The 12,808-nt window shown below is 36.6% G+C and overlaps 1 protein-coding gene across 4 annotated transcripts in view; it reads right to left on the reverse strand.

Moving 5' to 3' along the window:
* The window catches only part of PREPL (prolyl endopeptidase like), a 31,899-nt gene that overhangs the window by 16,869 nt on the left and 2,222 nt on the right, over positions 1–12,808 (reverse strand). For 2 of the 4 annotated variants that reach the window (XM_081156622.1, XM_081156620.1), the window contains 4 exons: positions 3,541–3,663; positions 2,784–2,850; positions 1,601–1,807; positions 345–480 (listed from right to left, as the gene is read on the reverse strand). In XM_081156622.1, the coding sequence (XP_081012748.1) occupies positions 345–480; positions 1,601–1,807; positions 2,784–2,850; positions 3,541–3,615 (485 nt within the window). In that variant the 5' untranslated portion in view covers positions 3,616–3,663. The remainder of the gene's footprint in view (positions 1–344; positions 481–1,600; positions 1,808–2,783; positions 2,851–3,540; positions 3,664–12,808) is intronic. The other 2 variants (XM_081156621.1, XM_081156623.1) reach the window with 1 other exon arrangement.

Genomic DNA, 12,808 nt, shown 5'->3' on the forward strand with positions numbered 1-12,808 from the left:
AAATGAGTAGTGACTTCTGTGCAACTGATGCCATGGTATCTAGAGATTTACAATTGCTATGTGACAACCCTGTTAAATAAATGTTGACTCAACGCATCCCATGCATCACAGTCCAGAGAGAATGTTAGTAACCCATTATCTGCAGTCTGATGCATTTACGTTTACTCTGGGGTATGCATATACCTAGACTCCAATGCTGAATCTAAACAACTTAGAAAAAGGAATGATCATGCTTATATGTCTGGTTCCAGCCAAAATCAGCCTTTTAAGTCAACCAAGAGCCGCACTTCAGACTACTAGAGAATCACTGTGGAGAAAGAGCTGTGCCTGTATCGCTCTAGTACCTTGGGTCTTTTTCTGTGTAGAAGCGCTCGTTACGTCTGTTGTCACCGAAGGTGGCTCGATACACGTCGTGACAGCGGAGGTTCCTCTGGAAGGTGTAGAACAGGACGTCCTCGTCCTCCTCGTCCCTCACCCACTCTGCAGGGGAAGCCGGGGTTACCCAGCTGCCCGCGTGGAGAAAGAAGGCCCGTCCCCCGTCCCTCCCCACTCTGCGGGGGAAGCCGGGGTTACACGCCGCCTGCGTGGGGAAAGGCCCGTCCCCCGTCCCTCCCCCACTCTGCGGGGGAAGCCGGGGTTACCCAGCCACCCTCGAGGAGAAAGGCCCGTGCCCTCTGATTCTGAGCGCCACAGGGGAGAGGTGTACATCTACCCCTGCAAGTCTACGTCTAACAGAGGCCCGACTGTGTGCAGCCTGTAACATACGAGCTTGAGAGCCTCCTAGGGGATAAAACACTGCACCACATCCATTCTGTTTTCCAGTAGTCCTCAGTCTCAGGGCACTAAAGTTTCTAAATAGGAGACGAATGTTCAATAGTTAGGGAAGACTTTGATGAAGTTTTCAGGAGATGAATTATGTTTAAATCTAAAACCTCTAGCTTTAAGTCTGAGGAAATAGTAGGGCATCTTCTCTCATGCCTAAACGTTTTCTGCCTGCCTTGGAGCCACAGGATATCTGGGACTACCAAATGCACTGATGTTGGTGTTGTCCCTGGACGTTTTCACACAATTACACCATTACTGCCACCTGGCTGACAGTTACTGTAAGGCAGCACTGCATAGTATGCATCTTGATTTTAAGAGGTTAAAATATCCAAATTGATGTCTTAGGGTCAGTTAGATAGGGTATAATTCCAATTCCCTGCAAAAGCATTTAGTTATTAAACAATGGGGAAATCTGTCAGAAAATGACAAAGGAGGGTAAAGTACAGACACACGCTTTACTCAATGATCAAAGATCAAATTTAGAGTTGGCTCTACTAGTAAAAATACCCCCACTTCTACTGATGAATAAGTTTGTTCAACATGTTCCAAAGTTTCTCTTGGTAGTGACCGTGGGCAATCTGCTGTTGGATATGTAATTCAAGAAGGGACAGTCTCCCGAGTAAGGGACACACAGCAAGGTGTAGAGTCCACAGGGGTCAACGGATCAGGCACTCACCTCATTCACTCACACGGGCAAGGAAAATGTTTCAAAAGTGTGAACAATTCCCTGCTGTTGCTTTGTCAACACAGGAGACTGTCTTGGTTGGTGGCTTACCGAAACTGGACACATTGGGGAAAGAAGCTTCCATTACAGGCTGATCAGTGAGCTTCACAATTATGCAGGTAGACGCTTCAGAATCTTCAGTTCTTATCTTGGCAGCCACATATTTTTCATCAGGAGCAACTCTGATACAGTCAATGAAGGGCTGGTCTAATTTAAGTTCCTCCAAATTGAACAAAACTTCGTAATTGTCACTGTCTGCTGCATAAAGAAAGGGATGAAAGAGGTAAGGCCGCAGAGGTATTTAAATATTTTAAACTGTGTGTCAGTGTTTCACATCAGCACTCACTCCCCTGCTCAGCTGGGTAGCTCAGCTAGCTGAGCACTGTCCTACGTACCAAAAAGGTTGTGGGTTCAATTCCCAGTTGGGGCTCGTACGGGAGGCAACTGATTGATGTTTCTCTCTCTCTCAAATCAGTAAAAATATCCTCAGGTGAGGATTAAAAATAAAAAAAATAAAATAAATCAGCATTCCTCTTCTGTAAGAAGCTATATTCTCGCTTCCTACAGCATTAATGGCAGCTTGATGTACATAGAAACTGGCACTGGTTACTTAATATTATCCTGTGCTAGTCAGTATTACATTATGCATCAACTTACGTCATATTATTAGATACCTTTATAGTCTAGTATTTATAGACCATATAGAACCTAGAAAGAAAAAGTAAAGGGCATTGAATAACTGCACCTAGTATAGTGCCTGGGATACAGCAGATGCTCAAAAAATGCTGGGTACTACCTCCACTCTTCCTGTCACAGCTTTTGAGTGTGGCTGTAAACTATATCTTAAACAAACCCAGATACTAAAAACTAGTCATTTAACAAAAATTCAGAAATAATCTAAAAAAATATTTTCTATACCTTTGAGATTTTTTTTTTTTTTTTTGGTTAATCCTCACCCAATGAGTGAAGATATTTCTCTACTGCTTTTCCAGAGAGAGTAGAGGGGAGGTAGGGAGAGAGAAATATTGATGTGAGAGAGATACAGCAACTGGTTGCCCCCCGCACGCGTCCCGACTGGGAGCAGGGAGTGAACCGGAGACCCTTCGGTGCTCAGGCTGATGCTCTGAACCATACCAGCCAGGGCTATACCTTTGAGAATTTAATATAAAATTTCCTATGAAAAATGTGAAATCTGAAAAATCAGAGTATGTTAAAAGGAAAAACTGTGGTATACCTTCTTCATCTTTTGAACGAACCAAGCAGCAACCTTCTTGATAGTAAACAAAACCACCATGTTTAACCTGACAATGAAAAGAAATGGTTTATTTAATAAAACGTAATGAATAATTTAATGATGTAAACAAGATTTAACTTAACTGTTTAATGGTCTGACTAGTCAAGATGAAGAAATGAGATCTTTCATAAAAGCAGACCTGTTGAAGTTTATGAATGAACCCTTCAAAAATATAAAATGGATCACTTTTTACACAAAGCATCTTATCCTCTGTGGGGTGACAGATATAGACAATCTGAAGTCGAGAGAATGAATAGTACTCTTGTCTAATACCTATATATTAAATACAATTGATTGTGGTAACCATAAAATAGTCAAATAAACATTTGACTTTCATGATACTACACTAATGTGAATTTTTCATTTAAAGAAAGTGTAGATAAAGCAATCAAATACTTTTCTAATAACAAAGAAATATGACTTAGTTTCATTTGAACTTATCCTTGGAATTATTTTTAAAAATTTGAAACAGAATTCATTGTTTCCAGAACCTAGAATTAGCAAAATACACTCGAAAATTCATCTTGATTTCGATAATTTATTTTAAGGATCACACTATTCTTATTCTTTGTTCTTTAAGTTTTAAAGTATGTGTTTAAGGCCAAAAGCAGTCTAATTTATGTGGGATTATGTCTATAAATCACAAGGTATTTCATCCTGACTGGTAGTATCAGAGTTAAACTCATAAATATCCTACCTCTGCATTGATGATTTCGTATTCTTCTTGTGGCTGTGTTTCTAATTTTGTTCTCACTTTTTCAAATGCATCCATGTTTTCTGGAAGGGATTTTTCGTTTTCTTGTTTATTAGGCAGAAAATCCTGGAAAAAGTTTTATTGGTATGATCATAATATTTCAAACTAGGGAAAGATAAAGAATTATCTTTTAAAAGATCATTCTCATTTCCTTTTTATGCAAGTACTACAATGTTGGTCTATACCTATGAAATAGTGTGCATTTCACAGATCTTAAATGTTGTTTCTCAAGCTCAATAACTAATCTTCTTTTTTTCATTTAGAAATGTAAACAAAGAAAATGATCTGGATAATTGACAGCCAAACTATTAATTTAAATAGATAGATCCTTAAGATGCAGAATCACCAAGAAGCACTGGACAATGTTCAGAAATGCTATGGGAAAGGTTTATAGAAAATTAAGCAGTAAAGGAAATCCTATGAATGTTTACATATTTAATGATCAGGGTGAGAGGTGCAAGAGAAAAAAAAAAAAAGTCTACTGAGTTTGATAAAGTACTAAAATGTCTCCTAAAAGGAGGGAATTGTCGATGGGAGAGGAAGGCATTTTTATTAATAAATGTTCACTCTTTATTCACAGCAAGAGTTACGGTAAGAAATTTGTCCTGCTTTGTATCTTCATTAGCCATAATTTTCTTCTATTGTGGGGATATGGAGTTCCCCAAATAGAACTGTTTATCAGATCAAAAGGTTAATTAGTCCTTTATAAAACAGAGCTTCTCTACGAGTTTAAGAAAAAAAATAAAGGTATTCCCCATATAAAAGGAAGAACAAGGGAAAATAGTGGAAAATTAACGAACATGAATAGAGATACAGATGAGAGCTAAATAAGCACTCTATTTTATTGGGAGTATCTAATAAGCTAAGAGCTTTAGCTGACCTCTGGTTAGCACATAAATACCATATAAAGTATCAAAATTTATATAAGGTAAAACCTCAGTTGTCAGATAAAAAAAGGGTTCAATAATTTAACACCAACAGGTTTGCCTTGTTTAAGCAAAATAATTTTAGCCAAGATTTTCGATGTCAACTTTCTGCCAAAGATAACAACTGTACAGTGATTTGTGCCAGAGGGGCACTAAGCCTTTGGTAAGGACCTCCAACAGCTGGTAAATATTTGTTACATAAGTGTGTCCATGGTACTTGACCAACACTGTAGAAAATGTAGACTATAAATACAGTTTATATCACAAAGCCTTTATAATCTAAAATTAAACATATAACTAAAATAGAAAAATTATCAAAACAAATTAAATGGAAAAACAATCATTTTCACAAAGTTTCTCCCTTAGAATTCTTGAGATGCTTTATTGTTTGGATTAGATTCAGAGTAGCAACAATGGTTGTTATGGTCGTCTAGATCATTCAGTGTCTACTTTGATCATAATATGCTTCAGTAATTATTTGAAGTCCAAATACTAGAGGCTTGTGTTTATTTTTCATTTATATTTTTTGCATTTCTACAAAATCTAGAGTTGATTTTTAGAGTAGTGAAGAAATATATCTGTATCAATAATTTCCAACTGTCACTTAAACACAAATCACAAGAGGACCAGAGATCTATCCTGAAACTGTTAACTTAGCAACAGGATCTGCCTTTTCATTTCCAGATACATGCTTGTCTGTTTCACAATTCCCATCAGAACTTTTGAAGTAGTCAGGATAGCTGTTTATATTACCTGACAGCTCCTAGCACATTTTAGGTCAGGGAGTTGGGCTCTGCCCATTTAAATACCCATTCTTATTAAGAGCCATAGCCAAAGCAGGGCTAAAGGCAACAGAGTTTGGCCCAATACTTGCCCTTGTAGTGAAACCTACTCTATACTCTTAACTTTTTTCTATGTCAAAAATCCAAATAGACTGAGCTTTACCTGAACCAAAATAACCCTGAAAACAAAAGGATTTTTAACTGCCTCAACAAAAGAGAAGTAGCTTTCAAAAGTCTTGTAAATAATTACTAAAAAATAATTACACCCAGGGAAACTGAGATTTTATATAATATTCATAAAGTACTCCAACTTGTTTTGGTTTTAGTTCTGTCCCAACAATACCTACTCTGTTTTTTAAGCTTGCATTCATTTCAATGTCGGCTAGCATTAACATTAGGGTTTGCAGCAAAATCTATCCATTTTAGCCAAGTATCTTATACATTAATAGTCTATTGGTTTCAAGGGCATATACTACCCAATGGAGCTGAGGTGAGGATAGCTTAACTTGAAATTTTAAGAAGGTTGCATGTACAGTATCACTCCATTAGTAGAAAAAAGAAGGGCTCCTTCCCACCTCTCAGGTGGCCCACCACAAAACCATTTTAGTAATGAAAACATAGAAGAATGGAATAGGTAGGCTTCGTTATGGCAAAAATGGCATTGTAGAAGGATCCTAGACTGCTTTTAATCAAAATGGTGCCAATAATAAATGGCTAATTTCAAGCCTGGGGCAGGGAGAGTAAAAAGTAGGCTTAGGACATCTGCCAGGAAGCAAGGAAATGCTCAAAGATTAAAGGAGACTTGTCAAAAGGAGAAAAGGGCTAGTTTGAAGGGGTTCCTACTAGCCATACTGGAGACAATTTGAGCATCAAAAGGAATAATGACTGTCATTTATTATAATACACTGAAAAAATGCACAGTAACTTGAAAACAAGCAAAAAACCTCCCCACTAAACTAAAATAAAAAAATAAAAAGAGGGTACAACAAAACAGGAAACTCTTCTTTATGAAATAATACCAGCTAGTAAATGTAGAAAGAATAAGAGAATTAGAAAATCATTAGCAAGCCCCAGCGAAATAACTGACTAGGGTAAAGATCATTAGTGGTTGTTTAACTCATTAGGTGAAATTATGTTGGGTAACACAGTATTTGCACAGTACCAAAGTGTTGCCCTACTGATTACTTAGCATTTGCAAAGGGAATAATACTCCTTTAACAATGGAGAGAAGAAGCATTTATCTCCCTAACCAAAATGATGAAGCATCGATAGCATCATTAATAGTGGGACAATCTGACACTATTCGGTTTGCAAATATAAAGCATTTCAATTTAAGAAGGAAAAAGAGAAGAGTAAACCTAAAGGGAAGTAGAAGAGAGGAAATAAAATTAATTTGTTTCAATGAAATTGATGAAAGAGAGGATCAATAAAATATAAAATTGGTTCTTTGAAAAATGTACTAAAAAAGACATATAGAGCAAAGCTGATTTAAAAAAGACATAAAGAATATTAGGAATGAAAAAGATGGAATAACTAGAGATATAACAGAGATTTAAAAAAAAATCACAATAAAGTTCTTTGTGCCAATATATTTGAAAACACAGACAAAATGGATACTTTCAAAGGTAGCTTTCTTGAATCTTCAAGGAACAGATTATCTTTTCATATGTCAACTACTATTTAAGAAAAAATGCCTACTACTTAAAACTACTCAACGAATTTTATCAGGCTAATATAACCTTGAAACCAAAACTGGACAATGACAGTTAAAAATCAATCTTACTGTAAAATTTAAATTTAAAAATCTAAAATAAAATGATAAATCAATGTATTTTTAAAAAGCACAAAACAAAAACAATAGTAATAATAAAACCCTATGTGACCAAGAAGGATTTATCCTAAGAGTGATAAATGTAATAAAGAAATTCAACATCAGAAAAATGTATCAATGTAATTTAACACAAATAAAGGAGATAAAATCTTAGGGTCATTTCAATTAATGCAGGGGAAAAAAGAAAATAACACATTTTAAAAAATAATGAAACCTTACATTAGGAATAGAGAGGAACTTCCTTGACCTGATAAATGGTCTCCCAATTGTTTAACATACCTGTAATTACATACCTGTAACAAATCTGTAATTAACATACCCAAAGTATATTCATATTAGTACACATTTTTATTATATTTTATTGATTTTTAGAGAGAGAAAGAGAGAGAGAAACATCAGTGTAAGAGAGGAAGTTGCCTCTTGCACACACTCCAACTGGGGATCAAACTCTCAACCTGGGCATTGCCCTGACCGGGAATGGAACCCGAAACCCCTTGGTGTATGGGACGATGCTGCAACCAACTGAGCCACACCGGCCAGGGCAGCACACATCTTATTTAGCATCTGTGAAACACTTTTTAAGAATCTTCATTACATTCATTTAAAATATCGAGTTATGCCCGGCCGGGCGTGGCTCAGCGGTTGAGCGTCGACCTAGGATCCAGGCGATCAGGGTTCGATTCCCGGTCAGGGGACATGGGCTGTGGGCTCATGCCCGGGTTGTGGGCTTGATCAATGACTATCTCATCATTGGTGTTTCTATCTCTCTCTCTCCCTCTCCTTTCCTCTCTCTGAAATCAATAAAGATATATTTAAAAAATATATATATATAAAATAAAATATCGAGTTATATTTGCTGTTTGCTTTTCAAAAGTGATTGTTAAATGAAAGAAAGTAATTGTTTCCTTTGCTCCGTGCCTCCAAATCCTCTCCTCCCCCTTCTCTGGAGTCCAGTAAGATTTCTGCCCTTCTTATTCTACTGACTGCTCTTGTCAAAGTCCCTGATGACCACTGCAATGCAAAGTACAAACGTTAATTTTAGCTATTTATACTATTTGAACTATCAGCACCATGGCACAGCTAATGACTTCCTTCTCCTAACACTTTTCTTCACTTGGCTTCCAAGATACCTCGTTCTCATTGTTTGGCTCCTATTTCACTGGCCTTTCTTGTCTCTGTAGCTGGTCTCTACTCAGCTCTCTGGCTTCTTAACATTGGCAGGCCCTGGACTACTTTTTTATCTACAGTCTGCACTAATTCCCTTGGTGATCTCATTGAGCCTTGTGACCTTAAATGCTATTTATATCCAACTGACTACTCAATATTTCTACTTGGATATCTACTAGGCATGTCACATAGTGTCCAAAACTGAACTTCCAATCTCCCCATGTACCTCTCCCTACAAAATTTGTTCTTTAGGCGATCGTTCCTATCTTCATAAATGATAACTCTGTCCTTCCAGCTGCTTAGACTTAAAAGCCTCAAGGTTGTCTTTGTATTTCTCTCTTGCACAACCAAGTGATCTGCAAATCCTGTCAATTCTACAGTCACGATATATCTAGAATCTGACCACTTCTTAAACTTGCACTGGTACTACTCTGGTGGTACCAGTAAAATTTCTCCTTTGGATTACTGCAAAAGGCTAATGTTCTCTCTGTTTCTGCCTTTGCCTTCTATAGTCTACTTTCAACAAAAAGAGCCTAAAGTCAGCTCACATCACTCCTTCCCTCAAAACCCTTCCAGTGGTTTCCCTATCTTGCTCCAGAGGAAAAGCAAAAATCCTTATAATGGCCTACAAGGTCCTAAAGGATCTTGTCTCCTTACTTGCTGACCTCATCTACTATTACACTCCTCCCAGGCCAATTGCTCTGAGGCACACTGGCCTCTTCCATGTACTTGAAGCTACTGCTCACATGTCACCTTCTTAGATAGGCCTTCCCGGACCAGTAGTAGGCATTTTTTAACAATTCTCCCTATCTCAACACGGCATATTCATTCCTTCCGTCTCATTTTATTTTCCATTGCACCCATCACCTCTGACCTACTTTGTATTTTACTCATATATTTCTTTATTTTTCTCTCACCAATGTAATGGTAAGCTCCATGAAAGCAGGGACTTTTGTTTCCTTTGCTCAATGCTCTATACCCACCAGCTAGAACGGTGTATAGCAGGTGTTCAACAAATAACTGCTGAGTTGAATGAAACACAGACAGAACAAAACAAAAACTTAAAACCTATTTAACAAAAGACATTATAATCAAAGTAAAAGACATAGCACACATAAAAGGCAAAGGACACATAAAGAACTCTTACCAATCAGTCAGAAAAAGTAACTCAAGAGGAAAATTGGTCAAAGAACATGAATAAGCAATTCAAGAAGACAACACCAAGGGGTCAATAAACATAAGAAAAGATGCTCAATCTCATTCAGGGAAATGAGAATTAAACGACATACATTTATCCATCAAAAGGGCAAAAAGGAAATGGTCTGTCTGATAATATCAAATGTTACTCAAGATATATAAAGATAGGATTTTCACATATTCTTTCCTAGTGTAAGTGTAAGATAGTTCTATCAATTTAGAAATTAATTTGACAAGAAACATTAGGATGTGAATACAATCAGGAATTCTGATTCTAGATAGAGACTACTATCTACAAAGACTAGCACATATGGATAAAGGGCACATATGGATGTAAGACTGTACTTTGCTGCTTTTTTTTTTAAGTCTAGAAATTGGACAACCTACATGCTTGTCCAAAGAAAATGCATTAATTGTGGTATATCATACAATGGAATAATGCCTATCTACCTTAGAGAGACCACTACAGGAACTGCTAATCTATATTGTAGAAAAAGCCAATGGGCCAATGTTTAACCGAAGTACTTAGCCCTTTCTCTTTGGTTTTCTTATTGCATTTCATTAATTAAATTATCATGATCAAAGACTTTAGAAATTAATTTTTTATGCAGAGCAGAGTGGAATGATGTGGCAGACAAGTGTGGTCTCCGGTTTGATATTGGTCTTTGATACTGCTAGCTGGTGCATGAGTAATGGAGTAAGCTCATCTTGCCATCTTGCTAATGTAAAATGGAAAGCTAAGGTACTTGCCAATAAGAACTTCAGAAAGAATGAATTCAATTAGGTTTAGGTCAGCAACACTTGATCACCAACCACCAAGCAACTCTAGTTCCTAAATGCAGGTCCACGGTCAGTGGCAGGCTGGGAATTTCAAAATTGCCCAAGGAACTTTAAAAAAGGCCCAGAAGCCAACAACAGCAACAAACAGACCCCTAGTCCACAGGCACAGCGATTCTGATCCAGCAGATGGGGTGATCCAGGAATGTGATTTCTGAAAAGCCCTCAGGATTTCTGATACACAGCCAGGCTGCAGAAGTTGGTACTAAAGAGTCCAGACATACAGGCGATAGTTTGTTTCTAAGGCAATAAGGTAAGAGGTACAGAATCATGAGATTAGCACTTGGAGGTTTCTAGAGAACACCAGTTGAACCTCTTCCCTTTCCCGGTAGTCAGGAAGATTAGTTCTGGGCACACCAGTCATGGCTAGATCTCTTCTGGCATTTCTATTATATATGTTGTCCTCTCTTGCTCTATAGTTACCTTATATAAATAGGTTTGTACTTTAAGAAAATGTTTTGTCTACAGGACTTAATTACTTTTTTGTACTTTGTTGTACCCATAAGAGTGGGCAAAGATGGAAGTGAGTGAATGCTTGCTGAAAGGAAATGTACATTCTTATCTATACAGGTCTCTTCACAGCTTCCCCAGGTCCCAGTGACTCATAAAGGACAGAGATCACAACTTTTAATCTTATCATTTCTCACAGAAGGAATGGCTGATATATGACATATGAAAACAGGACTACTTTATTAGGCAAAGGAATCACTAAAAGAGCCCCTTAACTTGGAGTCACGGAGTCAGGATAAAGTTTCTAGGTGATAGGTATCTATGAAAGAGAATTGAAAAGTTGCTTCAGGGACAAATGGAGGGGTTAAAAAAAGTCAACCTCCTGCACAGGGTGTGATCTAATGTCACAGCTGTCACTCTGATGGTAATTCCTGCCTACTATTTATAAATGAAGACTTAAGATAAAAGCACAAGATGACAAAATGTTCTAAACAACACATGTAAAATAAAATGATCTAAAGGTCTAAAATTGCCAAAAAGGTAAAATTTAAGTTTATTTTTCTAAAGTATGATAAAGTTGTACATGTGTACACACACAGAGTGAAAATGAAAGAAAAGGTATAAAGAATTCCTGCATGAGGGAGCACCCTTCTAGTTGCTAGATTGGGATACTGCCCCTTTCATGAATTACCTAATAAAGCCAATTAGATCTTCAAAAAAAAAATTTCTAGAAAGAAAGTGCTAAAGATGCTATTAAAAGAAAAATAATATGAAAGACTAAAATGTAAGGAGTAAAAGTCTAGCAACCGATAATAAGTTTAAAAGCAAAAAATAAACAAAATCACATACACAAAACCCACAACAAATAAGTATGAGCTAGAGAAGAGTAAGAATTAAATAAAAAAACAGATAAAATGAGTAAAATATTAAAAAATCATTTTTAAAATTAGAAGCTGCTCAAGTGTCCACCAACAGATGAATGAATAAACAAAATGTGGTATGTACACATAATGGAATATTATTCAGCCATAAAAAGAAATGAAGTTCTGATATATGCTACAACATGGATAGACCTTGAAAACATTATGCTAAGTAAAATAAACCAAACAAAAAAAGGTAAATATTATGATTCCACTTATACGAATCACCTAGAATGGGCAAATTCATAAAGACCAAGTAGATTAAAGATTACCAGGAACTCAAAAAAAGTAGGATATTGCTTAATGGCTATATGTTTTTGGGTGATGGCAGGGTTTTGGAAACAGTGGTGATGGCTGTACAACATTGTGAATGTAATTAATGCCATTAAATTACACTTAAAAATGGTTTAAATAGCACATTTTATATTATACATATTTTACCAAAATAAAAAATGAGGAAATAAAAACAGAGTAAGAAAAATCAGTATGCAACGATTAAAACTAGAAATTAAAATAATATACTAAATATTGGAAGAGTATCACCCCTAAATGTAATTTAAGGAACCTAAGGACCTTAAACAACCTAAGGAACAAGTATAGGGTAGGGGAGGTATGCCAAAGAGGCAGCAGCATAAATAAATAACTTAATCTCAAACAAGTAGGATGAACATATGATCTACCATCCTAACCAGGACACTTTAGAGAGGAAAGGGGACACTATTAATAATTACGCAGGGACAACAGGTGTAGATCAGGACCATCCCAGGCAAACTGGGATGTGTGGTTAGTCTACACATAAAGGCAATTGGGTTCTCAAGGATGACATCATGAGTACAACTTGGGGGTCTGGCCAAAGTACAAAGGTCTGAAAGCATCTTCCTAAAGGACCCAAGTGGTAAAAATTGCAAATCCTTTTTTTGTTTTTTTTTTTACACAGAAGCAACACAAAAGTACATGGCCTTTACTGAAGTTTACTAATTTGATATTCATAAAACAATTACTATAATATTAGATTTTATTAAGAGCTATTATGATATTCTAGGAATTTTAAGAAAACGGAATTATGCTTTGAAATGCACAGGTGCCCGCACACTAAGGAAT

This window comes from Miniopterus schreibersii (genome assembly GCF_964146895.1).
Source record: "Miniopterus schreibersii genome assembly, chromosome: 13".
Lineage (NCBI taxonomy): Eukaryota > Metazoa > Chordata > Mammalia > Chiroptera > Miniopteridae > Miniopterus > Miniopterus schreibersii.